This window comes from Lissotriton vulgaris, chromosome 5 (genome assembly GCF_964263255.1).
Source record: "Lissotriton vulgaris chromosome 5, aLisVul1.2, whole genome shotgun sequence".
In the NCBI taxonomy this organism is placed as follows: domain Eukaryota; kingdom Metazoa; phylum Chordata; class Amphibia; order Caudata; family Salamandridae; genus Lissotriton; species Lissotriton vulgaris.
Genome location: NC_141693.1, coordinates 237,125,772 through 237,146,417, shown reverse-complemented (window position 1 = coordinate 237,146,417; position 20,646 = coordinate 237,125,772). Strand labels below are relative to the sequence as shown.

Below are 20,646 nucleotides of genomic sequence, written 5' to 3'. Positions count from 1 at the left end.
AGGTCGGGCTGTATAAAAACGGACCATCTCTCGATGGGTCGTCCTTTGCATTAAGATCTGTTATCCTGTAGGACTGCGCACCCGTTTCACCAGGGTGACAGCGGCTACTACTGCTTTGAGACGTGGAGTCTCCCTCAGTGATATTTGCCAGGCAGCCACGTGGGCATCACTGCACACACTCACTAAATATTACTGCTTGGATAGTCAAGTCTGGAGAGATGGCTTCTTTAGCCGTTCAGTTTGCCAGGACTTGTCTGATGTGAGCTTAGTTCGCAGACCCACCTGCGAGGTTGGTATTGCTGGGGTATCTATTCTACGGTAAGGTAAGGAATCTATAACTAATTGTCTCTTTCAGATGAACAACTTGAGTAACAATATATATGTTATTGACATATATTAGTTATAGATTCCTTACCGCCCCACCTATCCTCCCCGTTCTGCAGACTGACTTTTAGCATAAGGGAGGTTTTGTGCATCAGTGGTTAGTGTCTTGCATGGCTCTGTGCTTCTGGCGTGGAATGTCGTGTAAAAGAACTGACATCAGTGAGCAGAGCGGCATCTAAGTAGATACCGCGATGTCAGCCTGGCGATCATGACGCCGAATGCGGAGTCGACATACGCCACCTACCGACACTCAGGGGTACTGCTGAGAAAAAATTCTCCGGATCCAGTCTGACGCCTGGGGGTAATTCTAAGGTAAGGAATCTAGAACTAATATATGTCTCTTACAGATATATTGTTACCGAAGGTAAGTAACTTATTCTATAAGTACAATGTGCGTGTTTTTGCCCCTATTGCAGGTTTTCAAAACACATAAAAAAAGGCATTGTCATTTACAATGCCAATAGCTTAAACTCTCGCAAATGCAAGACATGTATGGAATTGTTTTGAATAGAGCATATGGTCCAGCAGGTTGCCAGACAGTGCACTGTGGTGCTACTTTTATGTAGTTAACCACTACTGGAGGAATTTAAAAGATTTTAAGTTTTTAGTGGTAATTATAAAGTCTTTTCAAACTGCTGTTTTTCAGGGAATTTCTATAATTGTTTATGACATCTGTTTATATGTGATCTTAGAAGCAAACTATGCAATCTCTTAATGTGTTTTCATTGACTTGCTTAGATTTTTTGATTATATACTTTGCAGATGGCCGTGCAGCAATGCTCTGTGGGTGCTAAGTCAGTGGTGTAATAAAAATTGAGGGGAGCACCCTCAAAAGCACATGGAGGGGGCCTCCTCCTCTGGCCCACCACCTACCACTTTTGCTGAGGGGGCACCCTACAGATTGCCTCACTCGTACCGTGGAGGCTGTGGGGATAATATTATGCCACTGCACTAAGTGTAATATATCGACTCCGGGACTATCTAGTCAATGCCCTCACCTTGTGTACCTGGAAGGCAATGCCACTAGTTGCTTTCAATGTTCCGGCTATGGTACTGTAGTTCTACCTATGAAGCAGAGAGGACCACAAGGTTAAAGCCAAATTGAGGTGAACGGGGCAGAGGGCTAATATTTGTGTTTTTATTTATTAGAATGCTGAGGGGAGAATTTTTAGTGTGCATGCTAAGGTTGAGTGATTTGTTACTGCGATGAGTTCTTTCAATTAAACGAAACATTCAGCTCCGTGCTCACGGCGTTACTGATGGCTGTTGAGACAGCATCTTGAGTAGGAGTGATCTTACTCATTGACAATGGAATTCTGCATTTTCTCTTCTGTGGGAAGGCCTATGTTGGTGGAATAGCTGGAGTGAATGAGCCTCTTCCCCATCATGAAGCATTCAGATAGTCTTTTTAGGTCGAGCCTAGCACAGCGCGCATGTGCTGCTCTAGGAGAGGACCTCTTGGAATCTCCAGACATTCAGAAAGCTTTCAGAAAGCTTGTGCGTCTGGTTGTCAAATTCTATTGGCATTTGCGAGTGGCTTTCAATAAATGAAAGCACGCAATTGGCCAAAGGTGGGTGCAAGTCCCACCTCTTCGTAAATGGTTCACTCCCATGGTGTTTAGCTCTCTGGAGCGAGCAGGCTGGCAGCTGCATTCCTCCTTTGTCACGTGCTTTTGTTATCTGATAAAGCAATTTATAGCCTTTCCAAACGCGGTCGCCCTTGCTTAACCTACTATCCGGTTTCTAATTGCTTTTAACACCTTGGGTGCTATGGGTTTTCCCGCTGCATGCTGGATCCTTTGAAATCCCATTGTTCATGACAAAGCCAGCTCGTCATAAGCACAGGGCAGGTAACACCCATGACGAGCTGGCTTTGTCATCAGCACTGAAGGGGTTAATGTGCCGCCCTGATTTTCTTTGAAATGCTTGTTTTCTGCACAGAACCCACCCAGTGAGCGAGGCTTGTCGGTCTGAGTCGGCTCTCTGACTCTGATCCCCTGAGGGCTCTAGGGCCTGCCTCTGCCTCTGTTACACAAGTGGGAGGGGCTGGCCTTGAGCTACCCCACTGTATTGATTTCTCCACCGAGATTCTAGGAAATTGCGCAGTGTTACAGCACACTTAGTGTTATGCACAGAGTGTACAGACTTGTGTTCCACCCCCCTCTCCGCCCCACACACAATTCCCTCCTCTGCTCTCCATTTGCAGCTGAGGCAGAAACGCGCCCTCCTGCACAAGCAGGGTATAGAGCACGGCGCTGAGCCTGCAGCCACAGAGACGCTAAAAATAACAGCTGAAAACACAGTGTGCTGTTCCTCCGTCTCGGAGTCTGTTTACTTGTCTCAGTGACCTGGAGAGCTCTGGGAAGCGCATACCCGAGCCTCGCTGTGGAGTATACTGCAATGTTCTGCCATGTGTGATACAAAACACTATCCTGGTGGGCGCCCTGTTTACCACTGCCTTCCCACGGGCCACAGCAGCACTACATTCCAATTGTGTAACCTGATTACTAATTTTTTTCATGCAGTACACAAAAACGCTAGGACAAACAGAAGAGTTCAGGCCAAATGGCCATGGGTTTGAAACCTGTGCAAAGTTTTATTTTACACTCCTTCGCAAAAGTCTTTGGAAAAAGCTGTGACTTGCGAAGGTTTTATTACTTTGTGTCATTTACTTTTTTGACAATGTATGTATTATGCAACTGTTAACGGCAAGAACATGTTTCTGCGAAAGGGAGACGTACCTTCTAGAAACAGGCTCATTAAAGCTGGCTTAGGGATATCGGTCAAAAATTGATGGGTGTTCCATCCTCCCAACCCTCGGAGCCCCATCTCATTCAGCATTGGGAAGAGCTGTGAAACGAGCCACCAAGAGAATAGTGCTTGCAGTCTGTAATTAAAACATCCTGAGTAGCAACACAAATAAAGGGGCCAGTCCTCATAGGAGGTTACAAAAGCAGAAAAGTTGGTACTAAGGAGGTACTCCTAAGCCTAATGACGAATCAAAAGCGACCATTTAAATAATAATTGGACAGTCGTTTGAGCAGCAGAAGAGTCTCTTTTGTACAGGTATTTATACATGACCAGAAACCTAGTTATACACTTCCTGGGTGTCACAGTAGCCTGCTGCAAATTCCACATATGGCACATGATGGACAGAAAAACATAGATCCCCTTTCACCCAGTTGTCAGGTGGAGTTATTTCCAGTAGGAGCACAGAGGCACCAAGTAATGAGTCTTTAAAACAGAGACCTGGCTAACCAATCAGCAATGACCATATATTTATGGTTCTCTGCGAGCCACAGTTATTGGCTGAACCCTTCCTCCCTTTATCAGTTTTAGAAGTTGTTTTTTTGGCTTTTTTAAAGGGGAAGGAGGGGTATTACTTAGGCACTAAAACATTTCAAGTATCCAAGTGAAAAAATATAAGTTTGTGAATATCTTTTTACCTGTAAGCTCGGTTCCAGTTACATTTCCAGGGGCTACTAGAAATTCACCTGACTAATTATTTAGAAAACTCCCATTATCTTTACCTATTAAAGAGGATACAAGAAATAAGTAGGATGATTGTTTAGTGGCAACTTTGTTTTCTGGTGATTTACAAAGTATTGAATCAGAGGTATGGATCACAGAATTAGAACGTGATATGTTGTCTAAAGTGAAGGTGTGCGTCATTGATGGTTGGCTGGAGAAGAGACATCTTGAAAAACATCAGATTGCATTCTGGGAGGTAAGGAATGAATTGTCTGTCGAGAATGGGTTGTTAATGAGAAGTTATTGGTTCATTTCACCAGGTGGTCTGCAAGGTAAAATCATAAACTTGAGTCAAGAAGGTCATCTTGGCAATGTGACAGCTAAAAGTAGGGTCAAACAAACGTATTGGTGGCCTGGTTTGGATGGAGAAATTGAATGTGTGGTAAGAGAGTGTGTGAAGTGTATAAATTCTGAAAGATCATTGGTCACATGTAGAACATCCCCTCCCACCCCCCATACATCACATTGAGGCTCCACGGATGCCGTGGAAAAGAATTGGTGTGGATATGTTTGGTCTTGTAGCAGGAAAGGCAAAACAGTGTGCGAGCCCAAAAGCCTAGCTTCAAAGGGGAAGACAGACACCTTTGTAGCACAAAAGGTGGACACTGATGAGAGGGGCTGCTCTTTTGCTCTTCTTGACAGGTTGGCGTTAGGGATAGATAGAGGAGCACAGCTGCCAATCTTTTTTCCAAGGGCATAAAGCTCCCAGATAGCTATACCTCTGCGGTCGACTATGTAGCTCCACACACCCAGAGAAAGGTTCTGGCATTTGACAGTTGGCAGAATAGTGCATACTGGATTTGCTAGATGCCACGCAGGAGGGGATCTAGTAGCCCATTGGCTGGTAGCCGCCAATAACCCTAAGGGCACAGCTTGGGCATAAAAGTGGCACCCTGACCTCGGATCACATCTCTACTGAAGAGTAGATCGAACAAGGCTGCCTTGCTATTTCTGCACCCTACAAAGCGAAGCATCAAGACTAGAGTGCACCCAATGCTGATTGGGCTACCTAAGAGAGGACTGTGCCTGTGGTGCCATGTTTGAGTAAAAGTCAACCCTGAGCCTCGTACAGAAGGAGCGACTCCAAAAGTCAGTTGGCTGACTTCCTGTTACAGCTAGTGTCACAAAAGTTGAAGTAGCCTGCATTGATGAGTTGGTAGCCAAGAACACCTGATTGCCACTGACCACCAAAGTGCAGCCTGGGAGACTGAGTCCCAACCCTTAAAATTTTCACCTAAATCTGATGGACCTTGGAGAATTATCGGAGTGCAGGTTGGCCACCCAAATCAGATGCTCTCACCAGTTAAAGGAAACCGCTGGGTTGGGTATAACCGAAAACCAATAGAGCATTGGCAACAGTTTTTTGACTTAACTTCAACTGGTCTTCAAAGGACATCGACCTCTGGGGCCAAATGTTCCCCAGCGTGACCGAGGAGTAGCCCCAGAAAGACCCCCTTTGCTTCATCATCATCCTTCAGCATCCTGTGTCCCTTGCATTAGGACCACTCCATTATAGTCTATAGCGGTTCACCCATAGAACCTGGAACTGAACTGGAGACTGCTTTGACTTGTAGGTAAATGTTCAACCAAGCCATTTTTGGCCTCTGTGTGTTGCCCCCTGCTGGAGTTGGTCGACCAACATGTACTGGAATAGTGGAAGTTTTCCAAAGTTTAAAAGGTCCTTCATCCATCTCGATGCAAAGGAATCGGACTAGGAAGATAGGCACAATTGTCTTCCTTCTCCTTTTTCATACCAACAACCCCAAAACTACTTAATTTTACCAATTTATTGATCTCTGGTCCAGTGACAAGTTTCATCCTTTCTTCAGAAGGAGGTAAAAATGCTTTCTGACAAGTGGGTACTAATGGTTAATCTTTCCTTTATGAAAAGAGGCTCCTACCTAACCATTCCCAAACACCTCCCCCTTATCACACACAAAGGTCTATATGAAAGTGATATCTTTGTTTTTATACAAAGGAGCACTCGATTTGGGTTCCCACCAAATAGAGATGTAGAGAGTGGGAGCCTTATATGTCCAGTCGTAATTATAGAATTCCTTAAAAAGAAAAGACACTCATCATATTGACAATAGGACCTTCAGGCCCTTCAACAACAAGACTGGCTAGTCTCTAAAGCCTTCCATGGTGCTTTCTTTGACATCCCAATATCCCCACAGGACAGGAAGTACATAAGGAATTGAACATTTTCAATGTGTTGTTATAATGTTTAGTCTTTAGACCCCGAGTATTGACAAACGTGATGGTGTAAATTCACCTGCACCATCAAGTTTTCCAGGGGGCACTCCTTGGGGGATATTGTTTCCCTGCTAAAGCATTTACAGCGACACTACTCCTTCAAACATGTTTTCAGTTTGCAAGGCTCTTTGCATTTTCTTTGCTCTGGACTGAACCGGATAGCCATGGCCCCAGGATCTTCTACAGTTTAGTTGGTCTCTGCGAAGTTCCCTTCACCAGGGTAGTTCTACCCTAGAACATGGGTGCATTTTTCCCTTGCTTTCATAGTTCTTCACATTTTACAGGTTGCAGTTTATTTGGTTGAAAATAGAGTAAATATTGAAACAGTTAAATGCTACTAAGTAGTTGTTTTTGCATGTATCTCGGCCTCTGATCAAGTCTCTCTGTATAAACTTCCAGTTGTTTCTAGATTACAAACATAACATTGCCTTCAGGGACTTCATTTCTGACAGGAAGCCCTCCTGGGCTTATATTACGGAAACCTGGACATCGGAATCCACAGGCCCTGAGCTGGTAAATGCCATTCCTGAGGGATATGCCTTAGCACGAATGGATAGAGTTGGACGTAGGGGAGGTGGACTGGGCATACTGTATAAGAGCTCTTTTAAATGCCGCACCGACTTTCTCTCTTCCTCTTCTGACTCTTTTCAGGCCATGCATTTTTCCCTCAATTCCTCTCCCACTGTCTCCTTCTCTGGCCTCCTGATTTATAGGCCCCCAGGCCCTAGGTCTGCTTTTAGCCACAACCTATTGAAATCCCTGGAACCTTTTATTGATAGACCCAATATGACCATACTAGGAGATTTTAATTTTCATCTTGAAAATACAAATTCTAGCGATACGTCACTCCTGGTAGACTCCTTGGCCTCTTGTGGACTACTGCAACGTGTGGGGAACCCTATCCATAAACTGGATGGGGTTTTCACAAAGGACCCAAGGCTAGAGATAGGCTCCCCCATTCCCCTCTCATGGTCAGATCATATGGCCGTCCCTCTTGCGCTCACACTTCATCATTCTTCCTCGCCCCCCTTCGATCTTAGGAAATGGGAGTTGAAAAGGAACTACAGAGGGATTAAAAATGAGACACTTGCCCTATATATGTCCAGTATCAGTCCCCCTACTTTGAGGGACACAAATTAATCTGCCCTCGACCTCTTCAACACCATTGCGAGCCCAGTGGATATTCTGGCTCCTGCAAAACAGCACTATTCCGCCCAAAAGAGACCCTCAGCTCCCTGGTTCTCCGATACACTCCGACTGCTAAGGCAGGGTTGTAGGAAACAAGAGAGACTTTGGCGATCTCATCTAGATTTTAAGGAGAAGGAAAAACATAGAAGTCTCCTCAAGGAGTATAAAGCGGAGGTGATCAGGGAAAAACAGGCCCACTTTGCTAAATTGACGGCCGCCCTCAGATCTCCTAGGGAACTGTTTAAAATCATAGATTCCCTGTCCACCCTCCAGTCACCAGATCCCATAGCGGGATCTCAGGAGCTATGTGATCAGATCTCCACTTTCTTTCATACTAAGATATTGGACATCTATACTGCACTGGAGTTCCTAAATCAAGACCTAGAGGCCTCTGCTCCCCCTGTGGCCCCCCTAGTTGAAGGCCAGGCTAATGGACCCTGTAGTAGCCTCTCTAACTTCCCTCCTCTTACCCCCGAACAGCTTAATCTGCTCCTGTATAAAATAAAATCGGGATCCCCTCTGGATCCCTGCCCTCTTAAGATTCTCAAGGAATGCCGGCAGGTAGTGTTGCCTCCGCTTTTGGAGGTGATGAATTTAGCAATCTCTGAAGGTACCTTCCCTGCCTCTTGGAAAATGGCAGTGGTTAAGCCCCTCCTAAAAAAGGCCACATTAGACCCCGGGGTTCTGAAGAACTTTTGCCCTATATCCTTGCTCCCCGCTCCAGCTAAGATGTTTGAGGCTCAGCTCAACTACCATCTGAGTGCCTTCTTGGATAATTCCAGCCTGCTGGATTCTTCTCAGCATGGCATCCCGAGGGCACATAGTACTGAGTCTGCCCTCACAGTGGTTATCAATAACATCCGCGCTAAGGTCGACAGGGGCCAGACTACTCTTCTGGTCCTGCTTGACCTGACAGCTGCTTTTGATACCCTGTCCCCCTCCATCTTGGCTACACGCTTTAGGGAGATGAGAGTAGATGGCCCAGCTTTAAGCCTCCTAACCTCCTTTCTCAATCTACGAGAACAGAGGATCAAGCTGGGTGAATTCCTTTCCCCCGTTAAACCTGTGCAGTGTTATGTCCCTCAAGGATCGTCCTTGAGCCCCACACTTTTTAACATCTATGTGGCCCCACTTGCCAGGTTAGTAAGATCTTTCGGGTTGGAAGTGTTGTCATACGCTGACGACACCCAGATCATGGTCTCCCTCTCCCAATCGGTGAGTATCACCGCTCTTAATTTCAGGAACTCTATGGAAGCGGTCTCGCGATGGATGATTCAAAACTTCCTGAAATTAAACGGTGAGAAAACCGAGGTTTTGATCTTCGGGGGCAAACAGGATAACTGGTCGAGTGACTGGTGGCCTCCTTCCCTTGGAGCCTGCCCCATGCCTTCTCAATCCGCTCGTAACCTGGGTGTGCTGTTAGACACCACGCTCTCCTTTGACAGGCAAGTTAGTAGGACGGTATCAACTTGCTGTGGTGCTATCAGAATTTTGAGAAAGATCTCACACTATCTCTCCTCCGAAGCCCGGAAGCAGGTAACGGTGGCCCTCGTCTCCTCAACACTGGACTACTGCAATGCACTATACTCGGGCATTAATAAAAAGCTGGTTCAGCGCCTGCAAATAGTGCAAAACGCGGTGGCCAGGTTTGTTGTGGACGCCCCTAGACTCTCTTCAGCCTCCTCAATCAGAAAAAACCTGCACTGGCTTCCCATTCAGGCTAGGATCAACTTCAAGATTCTATGTCTCACCTACGATGCCCTTCATGGATCTGGTGCAGAAGATATCAGGTCCCTTCTTTCCTTCTATGCTCCGAGCAGAGCCCTACGCTCCTCGAATAAAAACCTCCTGTCTGTTCCCCGAGTTTGTAAAGCAAGATGGGGAGGGAGGGCTTTCTTTTCCCTCGCTCCAAGACTGTGGAACACACTTCCTGCTGAGCTAAAAGGGCAAACATTGATTGTGCTTTTTCGTAAGGCACTAAAAATCTGGCTCTTTGTAGAAGCCTATGCGTAGTTTGGCACGATTTCACCTCATAAACAGCTGTACCATCTTTTCAGGCGCCTTGATGCCCCTGGGCTAAGTTGCGCATTACAAATCGCTATTCATTTATTCATTCATTCACAAAAAGCATAGCATAGCAATTGTATACCAGTGTCAATTCAGATTTCCCTCAGATAGCAACCTTTCGATGTTCTTGAAAGGTATACCATTTGAACTGAAGCATTTTTGACCCCTTGTTTTTCTCAGGAGATGGTATTTTTGTTGTATGTAAGAGGAAGATTACATGTGTTATTAGGAAAATAGTATCGGCAAATGTGCTCAAAAGATAACCATTTCTAGAAAGATTCTTTTAACACACTGGCTTTGTTGTGAGCTAGTTGAATAAATCCTGACCAAAAGGGTTCTGTTAACACTCAAGTAGGATTAGGGATGCAACTTTGGCTCTAAGAGATGTCCCTGTTCTGAAGATCTGTGAGGCCTCTATAAGATCCTCTTTATTCTCCTTTACTAAACATAGTGGATGAATGGCAGCATGCCAATTTTTTATGACAGTGCTCCAATCTTTTGCTGTTTGTATTTAATTAAGAGTATCCTCAAACCTTCTGTTTATGACCTGCTAGACGCGTGGTTTACGTGAGAAGAGAAGTTAGCTTTATTTCTTGCACATTATTCAGTTGCCTTAAATTGCCCTCGGATCTCCTCTTGAAGATGAAATTATAGTTTTTCCTATTTGTAGAGAATTGAGCTCTTTCCTCTCTCAGGCCTCAGTGAAAGCGTTAAATAAAATGATGTAAACCACCTCGTTCAGCGGCTAGCGTAACTTTCAGTGGGAGGTCACAGTATCACTGTTATCATTGGTCATTGAGACCTGGCGCAGGTAAATTGCTATTTGTTGTAATGGAAGTAGGGAGGCGGATACCAGAGTAGAAATAGATAAAAGGTATTTATTGAATGCTACAGAGAATAACTGGTGTTCCCATCAGAAAGCCAGGGAGCTAACTGACAGGCCAGAATCCAGACAAACCAAAGCACCATATGACATCAGCAACATAGAATGTAGATCTTAAAGCGATACAACAAAATACAAGTAAAGGAAATACAACATATCCTCTTCCCTTCCCATGAAAGAAAAAAAATAAACAATTAGAAAACAAGAAATAAACAAAACAAAACATGCTCACGCCCTCAACTACGCAAACAACACTCACTCACAAACAAAATCTTGCAAGTACCTCGGTGGTCTCCTTTCCCTCTGCTCTCCTCCAACATCACCACCACTGCCACCCTCACTCGATTCCAACGCCTGGTAAGACTGAGACAAACCAACCCCCTCTTCTGCTTTCTTGTACAGAGCCACCCGCCTCCAGTTCCAATGCTCCCCATTAAATAAAGTCACAAACCTCTTATGCACAGACTTGACCTTAAACGGGCCCCTGAACTTCGTTAATCCAACACCAACACGTCCTAGTTTTACTTTTACCCAATCATTCACAGCGAAATTACACCTACTCGCCGCCTCCCCTTCATCCTCACACTTCTCCAAAACTCCAGTACGCAAACACTCCTTCATCCATGCCGCAACAAGTTTGGTACCAGCCAAACGCCCTCTCATGACGGAAAAAGGGATCTTCCCAGTGACACCATTCTCAGTGGTTCTATAGGCCCAAACCAAATCGTTGACCAAGTCCCTCACATTCACCCTAGATGACAGGGCCATCTGGATTGCAACACTATTACTGTATACACATTTCCGTATCCAGTCTGGCGTCTAGAGAGAAGGTATTGAAGAAGGATCCTGTGGGAGATTAATCATTCATCAGAGAGACCATTACCCCTGGTAAGCAACTTGTTCATTGTCATCAGTCTGCAGAGCTAAAATATAAGTCAAGCAGTACTATCTGAGAAGACATTTTGAAAGATATTGTCTCTTCTTATATGGTTTGAAGGTCAGAAGACATTTCGTTTTTTAAGTAGTATACAGTTCCAAAGAAGAGTTGAGCTCGTAACCTAATCGGGGATAACATTTAATCTCTCTGGTTCTTTATCTGAGCTAGGCATGTGTTTTTCATTGATGATAGCAAATTGATTTGCTGGAAATAAAAATATTTCGTTAATCCAGAGGAACTGAAATACTCCATTTATCCACAGAACAGATGCAGCATGGCCAGCAGAAGTGCACCCTCCCTGCCAGTGTGCCCAGGCCCACTCTGGAAGCTTCACCTTCAATGGAGAGGGTCACGTCACCTTCCAACTCCATTCACTCCTTGGTCCCGCAGAACCGGAATCATGCTTTTGCCCTCAGAACAGGTACAATAGGATAAGTAGCTATTAAAGTTTTTTCCGTTTGATGCTTGCTAAAGCAGAGCATCTTAATCCTGTTTCGAAGGATATTTCCCTTAAAAGACAGTTTGTATCACACTTTCTTTTTATTTCTGAGCACATTATTAGATTCATTTGTGTGTTAAATTAGATGGGAAGTCTGATAGATGGCCAGTGTGTTCACTATTAAATAAAAAGTTAGTAGAAGGTATTGCCAACTGAGTTTACTAGTTTGTGCCAATATTTTGAGTGTTTTGGTGAAGTCGAATAGATATCCTGGGGGATGTGCCTAGGTCATCAGCTCATTTGATTGTGAGGTAATCGGAATTCAACTGTGACCATTGTGTTAATTCTATGGGCTGTTTTGAGACTGCAGAGGAATAAGCAGAGCATGCAAATTAAGATCCAACTAGTGATCGTCCATTTCAGTATGCTGCCATATTTCATCACCACGTTTTGGTTGAGCTGAACATGAATATGTATGTATTGCGACTTATGGAATATGGAACGGTGATGCCACCGGTGAACGATCAGATAATGCAACAGTTATCCATCATGAGTGTGCACTTATGTTTATTGTTTTACTGGAGGTTAGTCAATATTTTAACGCATGACGGACATAATATGGTCCACATTCAGTATTATCCCCTAGAAATACTCTGAGCCACGATAGTGGCTGGTTATCAAACTGATTTGGATGCAGTGGCTTATTCCAAGTACTTGAGAGACTCATGGGTGGATTTAACATCCAACCCATACCATTTGGAATTGTTCAATCCATCAAATTGAAGGGTTTTTATTAAAATTCAGATTAGGATTAAATCCATTTTATGCACAACAGAATGGATGGAATCAACTTTTAGACAATGAGGGAAATTATTGCTGTGGCATCATCGCACAAGTTTACATCTTTTGATGAATTGCCAACAGCGGTTAGTACAAAGGCATCAGATTTTAAAACCTGTAATAGTAAAGTACAGCATTATTGCGCGCACAGATACGATTGGGTTCATAAATGCAATGCAGTTCTTAGATTTAATGTGTGTGCTGCATAGATTTGTACAGATTTTAACTATCTTGTAAGAGTATACTTTATTAGAGGTATAATGTTTGCCCTAATTGTCTATTGCAATAATGTATTGGAATTATCTGACGATGTTTAAACGACAATAGTCTTAAAAAGCTTAATTTACTACTACCCAGGCGCGCAACGCCCATTGGGCTCAAATGGCTTCAGCCCACCCTGTCTTGTGTCTCAGCCCGGGCTGAGACAGCTTCCCACTCTGGCTGGTCTAGCGACTGTCTTATTGCAGCTGCACACGAGTAGTTCACATTTCTTTAAAGACCATTTACTTGCTAACGAGGCTTTGTTGTGTTTTCACCTCTTCTTAGAGCCCTTGCAGGAAGAATGAGAATTTGCCTAGCCTTGGTGCTGGTAAGTTCCAATTCTATTAAGGACTCGGAGGCGAGGATTATGCCTTACTTTCTTCACTTTATTTCTCACAGCAGCAAGGAAAACATGTAAAAAACTACTTTTCCCATGAACACCAGGGAAAAAACAGGAAATTGAACAGTAAGTCCTTTGTCAGTCTCTATGCACCGGCAGCAACCATCATGCCTTGCATCCTCTTCCTCTTCCTCCGCGCGAAGCACTCTGTCCGGGAACTTCACGCATCCTGTTTCGGTCCATCATTCCCTGGAAGAAAAGCTCAGAGTCAGAATCCGACCTCACGGAACATCAGGTACGTAGCATGAATGCAGACAGAACAGTACCATCAAGAACCTCATGAAAACCCGTAAATAGATTACTTACAGTCTGTACGGGGAGGGATCACTTCAAGGAAGTCCCAGGGGGGGATAATCCTCGCCTCCGAGTCCTTAATAGAATTGGAATTTACCAGCACCAAGGCTAGGCAAATTCTCATTCTATGGCAGGACCGGAGGCTTCAGATTATGCCAGTTCAAAGCTTATCAACCACAAGCCGAGCCACCTCTGTTACTGGCTTAAAATAGAACCTCTTGAAGGTGGAGTCCGAGGACCAGTCCGCGGCCCTTATCAGGTCCTCCAATCGAGCCCCTAGCGCAAAGGCTTTCGAGGCCATGGCTCCTGTAGTCGAATGAGCACCAAACTTCTTCGTATCAATCCCCGCCTCCTGCATCACCCAACGCACCCATCTGGCGATGGTCGGGGAAGAAACAGCCTTGTACGGTTTTCGTAGGGCAATCAGCAGTTGTCTCTCACCCGGAGGGCGAGTATCATCAGTCATATCCTCATATGCACGGAGGCACTGCACTACACACAGCTTTGGGGAATCCGGGAAAGCCGGATATTAAATAACATTCGTAAGGGTCTTAGTTCTTCTGCTCACTGTAAAGGACACCCCCTCCGGGGAAAAGGTCCGCGCTGTAATATCGAGCGCACGCACGTCAGATACTCTTCTGTAGGAAATCAGACACAATAGCATTGCTAGTTTAGCAGTAAGCTCTTTGCGAGACAAAAACCTATTTGGCTGCCAGGAAAGAAACAAGTTCAGAACCCTGTTGACGTCCCAGAGGACTGAATACCTCGGTTCGGGGGGCAGCGAGAGGCGAACCCCTCGTAACAGTCTGCAAACCAAAGGGTGCTCCCCAATCGGGGAACCCTGAACCAGGTCATGACCCTCCGAAATGGCCGAGCGGAAGGTATTGATAGACCTATAGGCCAAACCCTCATCCGCCAAGTCGGCAAGGAAATTAAGGACATGGACTACATCCGTCCCCACTGGATCGAGACCCCGTCGCACACACCAGCGACGCCACCTGTGCAATGCAGATCGCTATCCTTTGGCGGTGCTGTCCTCCCATGCCTTTGAGAGCAGATTCTCTGCCTTTCCCGAAAGGCCTGGGAGAGACCAGCGACGCCGGAGATCCGCCATGCCATCAGCCTCAGTGAACCTTCCTGAACCAACCTGTGGGGATTCCCGTCTGGGTTCAGGAGAATGTGAGGAGAGAGGGGGAGTAGGATTGGAAAATCCCAAGAAAGATCCAGAAGAACCGGAAACCAAACTTGAGACCTCCAACAAGGCGTGATCATCACCACCTGTGCTGACTGACGGCGCAGTAACGCCGACACCCTCGTGATCATTGAGAACGGAGGGAACGCATAACCCTGTTCGCTCGACCAGTCTTGGAGGAACGCATCTGTCGCCTCCGCCGACGGGTCCGGGCGCCAACTGAAATATCTCAGCAACTGATGGTCCAGCCGCGAGGCGAACAGATCCACTGAAAATGGACCCCACCGGTCCATCAATTGGGAAAACACCTCCGGATCCAGTTTCCAAACGCTGGCATCCACGAGGTGTCGGGAGTGCCAATCGGCTACCTTGTTCTGACGGCCCAGCAAATATTCCGCCGTGACCGAGACCTGATGATCCAGGCAAAAGTGCCGAAAATCCCGCGCGAGATCCGCTAGCATCTTGGATCTGGTGCCACCCAGATGGTTGATATATCGGACCGCAGACACGTTGTCTATCCGTAGAAGGACACACAATTGCACACGCTCCTTGGTCCAGCACTGGACCGCAAAGGAGCCTGCCAGCAATTCCAAGCAGTTGATGTGTAAAGACTGCTCGAGGGCAGACCAGGCGCCGCCTGTGGAGAAGTCCCCGCACCTGGCCCCCCAACCTGCGCGACTGGCGTCCGACTCTATCACAATGTCGGGGGCTAACCCAAATATGGCACGACCATTCCTGGCCTCCATGTGCGTCAGCCACCAGCGCATTTCGTCCCTCACGTCCGCTGACAGCGGAATCAGCTGCGAGTACATGAGACCCTGCCTGAGGTGGTACGCTTTCAACCGTTGCATCGCCCGGTAGTGAAGCAGCCCCGGGAAGATGGCCTGAATCGAAGATGACAACAGGCCCACGATTCGTGGTAGATGACGCAACGAGATCATTGACTTCACCAGGGTCTGGCGCAACTCGTGGCTGTGGAATTTTAATTTGCGATCTGAACATCATCTGCGCCAGCTTGTCACCTACGTACTACGTGCACGGCAGCCATTCTAGGTCACCTATGTACTACGTGCACGGCAGCCATTTTAGATATCATGGTCTCCCTGTCCACGATCGATCGCCAGCGCGCCCCTCTGACCCAGCAAGCATCCTCCGCGCACCCTGGCTCCCCCTCCCTCCTCCTTATGAGCATGACCCTTCTGCATGATCCTGTCCTTGGGAGTCACGCCAGCGCCTGACCAACACCTCCTCTCCTCCCATGAATGCCCCTCTGTTGATAAACCTCCCTCCTGCGCTGGATTGTCCACGCAGCATGAATACCACTCCATTGATGGCCCCTCACCCCGTGTCCGACTGTCCACACAGGTCCGAGGCCATTGCCTAAGCCGGGAGATATCATTTACTGCCCTTTATTGTATGAGGTCGCTCTCCTTCAAAGGACCCTCTATTGATCCAGGCCTCCCCACCCCCTGTGATATGATCAGGCGCACACATCTTAAGACTCGACGGAACACTCAGCTGCGTGATGGCCCCCTCCTCTTATCAGCAGGTTGAGGACCTCTATTGTGAAGGTATATGGGGGTGGGATTGACACAAGGATTACGGGGATGTCTTTTCCTTGCTTTACAAAGTTCTGATTGTAATAAAGGAAGGTCACATGCCATAAACCAGTGTATAAGAGGCCAGGCCTCCGAGAGGCTGTTAGAGCACCTCGAGACGATACCTTGTTGTCTGATCTGATGTGTTCTGCTCCGTCGGAATAAAACTTCTGTTTCCTGCCTTCTGGTCTCCGGCGCCTGCCTCATTGCTTGGTAAACTTGAATGGTACAAGGGCGGTTAGCGCCGGGCAAATCCTGAGAAAGGTCCTAGCCCTACCCCTTTTTCCACAATTGGCGTCCCAAAGCGTGGGGCCCATCAGCGACACGTGGATCCAGTGGGAGAGGTCCCGATGACAGAGTGAACGACTGCAACGATCGGGAAGAGCTCGTGTCCGATAGACCCTCGTCTGACAGCCGATCATCCGACCTTCACTAGTTCTGAACAGACCTCTCTCGAGTGATCTACGGTCCTGACTGGGAACCATCAGGAGTGCCGCGAACATCACGAAGGAGAGAGGACGATCGGGCGCTGGATCCAGAGGACAGGAAACCGTCCATGCGGTCCGGGTAAGGTCGTGTAAACACGACGAATTAAGGAAAATTGTTTTTGTTTGGATAATACTAGTATTACGCTTTGTTGAAACCTCTGGAGATTCGCTGTCTGCAAACGGAGAAACACAACAGGCTCTCTCTTTGCAAACAGTGAAGGATAGGTAACGCAGACTTTTGTCCCCGTTGTAATCCGTCGTGCCTATCTTCCTCCCCCACTGTTTCCCGAACTGTCGTTCGTGGATTATTGTCTGGAGATTCTTTGTCTGCAAACAGGGAAGAACAAGGTCTCTCTTTGCAGGTAGAGAAAGAGTGGGTAACGATAATTTTTCGTGCCCACTTATTCTCCCCACTGGATTGTTTGATTGACCGATTATTCGGTATTGGTTCTTTTGAGGTATTCACGGCCTCCAAACAACGTAGAATAGAAATATTCTGTCTAGTCTTTGTCCGCCGTGATAAGATAGGTAGTGCAGACTTTTGTCCCCGTTGTAATCCGTCATGCCTGTCTTCTCCCCACTGGTTGGTAGCCTGTTTAGCCCGGACCGCTTATTAGAGATGAACCATCCAGCTCCACTGGAGGGCACCCCTAATAAGGACATGTTCACTAAGTATGGACTAGTCGCTATAGCTTACACTAAACTATGGCATAAATATACGAAAAAGAACCCTGAAAGTCAGTGGCCACTGATAGGTTCCTTTGACGAAAATAAAATAAAAACATTAGAAATAGCGCTCCAGAAGAATAAGACCACGCCCACTATGCTCGATAGTATCGGCATGTGGCGCAAAGAAACGGAACAACGAAGAAAAAGAGAAGAAGCAAAAATAGGGAAAGAATTACGAAAGGCAGCCCACCTAGCCGCGAAGCAACTAGAAGAAGAAATAAAAGAAAGAAAAGATACTATGCAAAACCAAGAATCAGGGTCGACAGGCCAATGTCCTGTTAGGACCCCCTCTGCGCTCTACCCTGAATTGCCCTCCAAACAACGGGCGAACGATGAGTTACTACTAGGTCCCCCAATCATCTACATGCCCCCTCCATATGCCCCCTGCCGACAAAGCTTTCACGCTCCGAGTGCGAGCGAAAGCGATCTCAGTGCTAGTGCACCAGCCCTCACGGCCTTTGCACCAGCCACATTAACAACTTCATCAGACGACCCCGAGTCTAGCAAACAATCATCCACCAGACTAAATAGGTTGAGCAAAGATGAGCGGGATGGGATCGACAAAATAGCAAAGACATTAGTAGAACGAAGGGAGAGCGAAGATTATACAATGAGCGTATATAATTCACATGCCGACAGCCACAGACGGCATTTCATCTTGCGATTCAGCTACTACACCCTGAACGCGTATGAAGATAGGTATCAGAGTAAGGGTCCCGCTAAACTAACAACGCTGTATAGGAAGATTGATGTTGGAGATGGGACTGAACGTGAGGCGACGGAGCTCTTCATGCAGATGCTTGAGGTCTTCCGCCACCTCACGGAGCAGAAACCAGAAGCCAAGGCTACAGTCCCTGAAACGACCTCGGTAGAGGTAGCCAATACTATGATGCCTATCAGAGAAGCGGCTCCTTACTGGATCCCGCCACGGGGCCAGGGAACGAGCGATGATATTAATAATGAGAATGCAAAGGGAAGGGTTGTGTACAATTGGGTTTACCAACCATGGGACCGACAGGATATCCTAACCTTCAAACAAACCCTGCCCGATTTAAGAAAGAACCCGACGGCATTTTATACCGAATTAGGCACAGCCTTGGGTTCGACAATAATGACTTTAGCGGACATTGACTTGTTCTTTGGGTTATGCCTGCCAGCTGATGTGTGGAAGCAAATCCGGAAGGCTGACCACACGGATCTGTTTGGACATACCTGGGACCAACTCGGTAAACTAGATAGACAGCGAGAGCCGGGGAGTAAACCAGTGAAAGACATACTGGAACTCCCAGACAAACTGGTCCAGAAGTTAAAAACACTGGTCCCGGAAAGAAAAGTAGACTGGTCGATAGTCACGGCCTGTGGACAGAAACCCCAGGAAGATGTGTCAGAATACTTTTCCCGATTTGAGACAGTGTTCTCCGACTACAGTGGCCAAGACATGACCACCGCAACCGGACAGCACCTGTTTGTGCAAAATTATGTAAAGGGACTAACACAAGAAGTCTCCCAAAAACTGCAGACGAGTGAGAGTAGTTGGGGGGCCTCCAAACCCGCAGCTATCCTTCAGATGGCTCAGTATTACGAGCACCAAAAGAATGAGAATGATAGGGCGTCCGAGAAAAAGAAGAAAGATTTAAAGGAAAGGGTAATGATAGCCCAGATACAGGGTATAGCGGTAGGAAGGGAACACCAAAGGGGGAACTACCAATCGACCACCCCCAGAGATCTACCTCCTAAAGATCACACCCCAACATCCCACACTGGACGAAGAGACATTAGCAATGACCAATGCGCCTTCTGCAAAGGGTTCGGCCATTGGAAAACTCAGTGTCCGGTTCTGCTAGAGATGAATAGAAATAGGGATTCCAGGGATGTGGCAGGTGGTCCGAGGAATAGAATACAGGGACGAGGGAACTCCAACGACACCAACAATGACAGATCAGGAAGACTGAACACATTTGACCGTCCCCGACAGAACCAATATCAGCTATCCGAAGGTGAAAATGCCCCCGATTTTGCATAGGACTGCCAGGGGCAAGGGAGGGATCCAGTCGAGCTCTGTGTTGACCAGCAAGGTCCTTATGTCACCGCTAAGGTCCTGGGTACAGAGTCTCCATTCTTGGTAGACACTGGGGCGACACGTAGTGTGTTATCAAAACGACTGATTCCAAGGGCACCCTTGTCTGGCTCACACATAACGTCGATAGGTTTCGATGGGACGCCCTCCACTAACCCCCTGTCCGTACCTATTACCTTTGACCTAGAAAACAACACTACTGACGCGACATTTCTACTCTCCTCCAACTCCCCTGACGCCATTATGGGCATTGACTTACTGAAACATTTTCGAGCTACCATTCGGTGTTCCCCAGATGGAATACGAGTCATCCTGTACGACAACCCAGACATGCCCAGATCCCCTCCCCCACGACACATGTGCTCCATAACTGACGCTGACCTGTCCTTGCTTGACACCCTGCCTCCGTACCTGTGGGCCAAAAATGACTCTGATGTGGGACGAATGATGATTGATCCTATTCACATAACTGTACGACAGGACGCTATGCTCCCGAAGCTCCCGCAATATCGGATATCCCCAGAGGGTGAGAAGGCACTGGTAGCGATCATTCAGTCTCTGGTAGATGCAGGAGTGGTTGAAGAGGTGGTTAGCAACGTCTGCAACAGCCCAATCCTACCTATTGTTAAGAAGCAAGGTGAAGGAGATGAGAAAGCGTACCGCTTCATCATCGACTTACGAGAGATTAACAAAGTGGTTGTACCCCAATATCCCGTAGTCTCTGATATCACCACCATTTTGACCCTCATCCCGTCCACCGCCACCACCTTCACTGTTATCGACCTTAAGAACGCGTTTTTCTCTATCCCCATCCATCCAGACAGCCGTTATCTCTTCGGCTTCACTTTAAAATCCCGCTCGTACCGATTTTGTAGAGCTCCCCAGGGGTACACTGAAAGTCCCAGCATTTACAGCCAGGCCCTCAAAAGACAGCTGGATGCCTTCCAGCTACCAGAGGGAGTGGTGTTGATCCAATATGTCGATGATATCCTTTTGGCGGCCGACACCACCCCGCTTGCAACGACAGCCACCGTCCAACTCCTACACTTTCTTGCAGAAAATGGCCATAAAGTCTCCAGAAA

At 46.8% G+C, this 20,646-nt stretch overlaps 1 protein-coding gene across 9 annotated transcripts in view; it reads left to right on the top strand.

Annotated features, from left to right (window-relative positions):
• The window catches only part of LOC147710582 (zinc finger protein 618-like), a 998,795-nt gene that overhangs the window by 781,993 nt on the left and 196,156 nt on the right, over positions 1–20,646 (top strand). For all 9 annotated transcript variants that reach the window (XM_086921256.1, XM_086921253.1, XM_086921260.1 and 6 more), the window contains one exon: positions 11,509–11,667. In XM_086921256.1, coding sequence (XP_086777382.1) covers positions 11,509–11,667 — 159 coding nt within the window. The remainder of the gene's footprint in view (positions 1–11,508; positions 11,668–20,646) is intronic.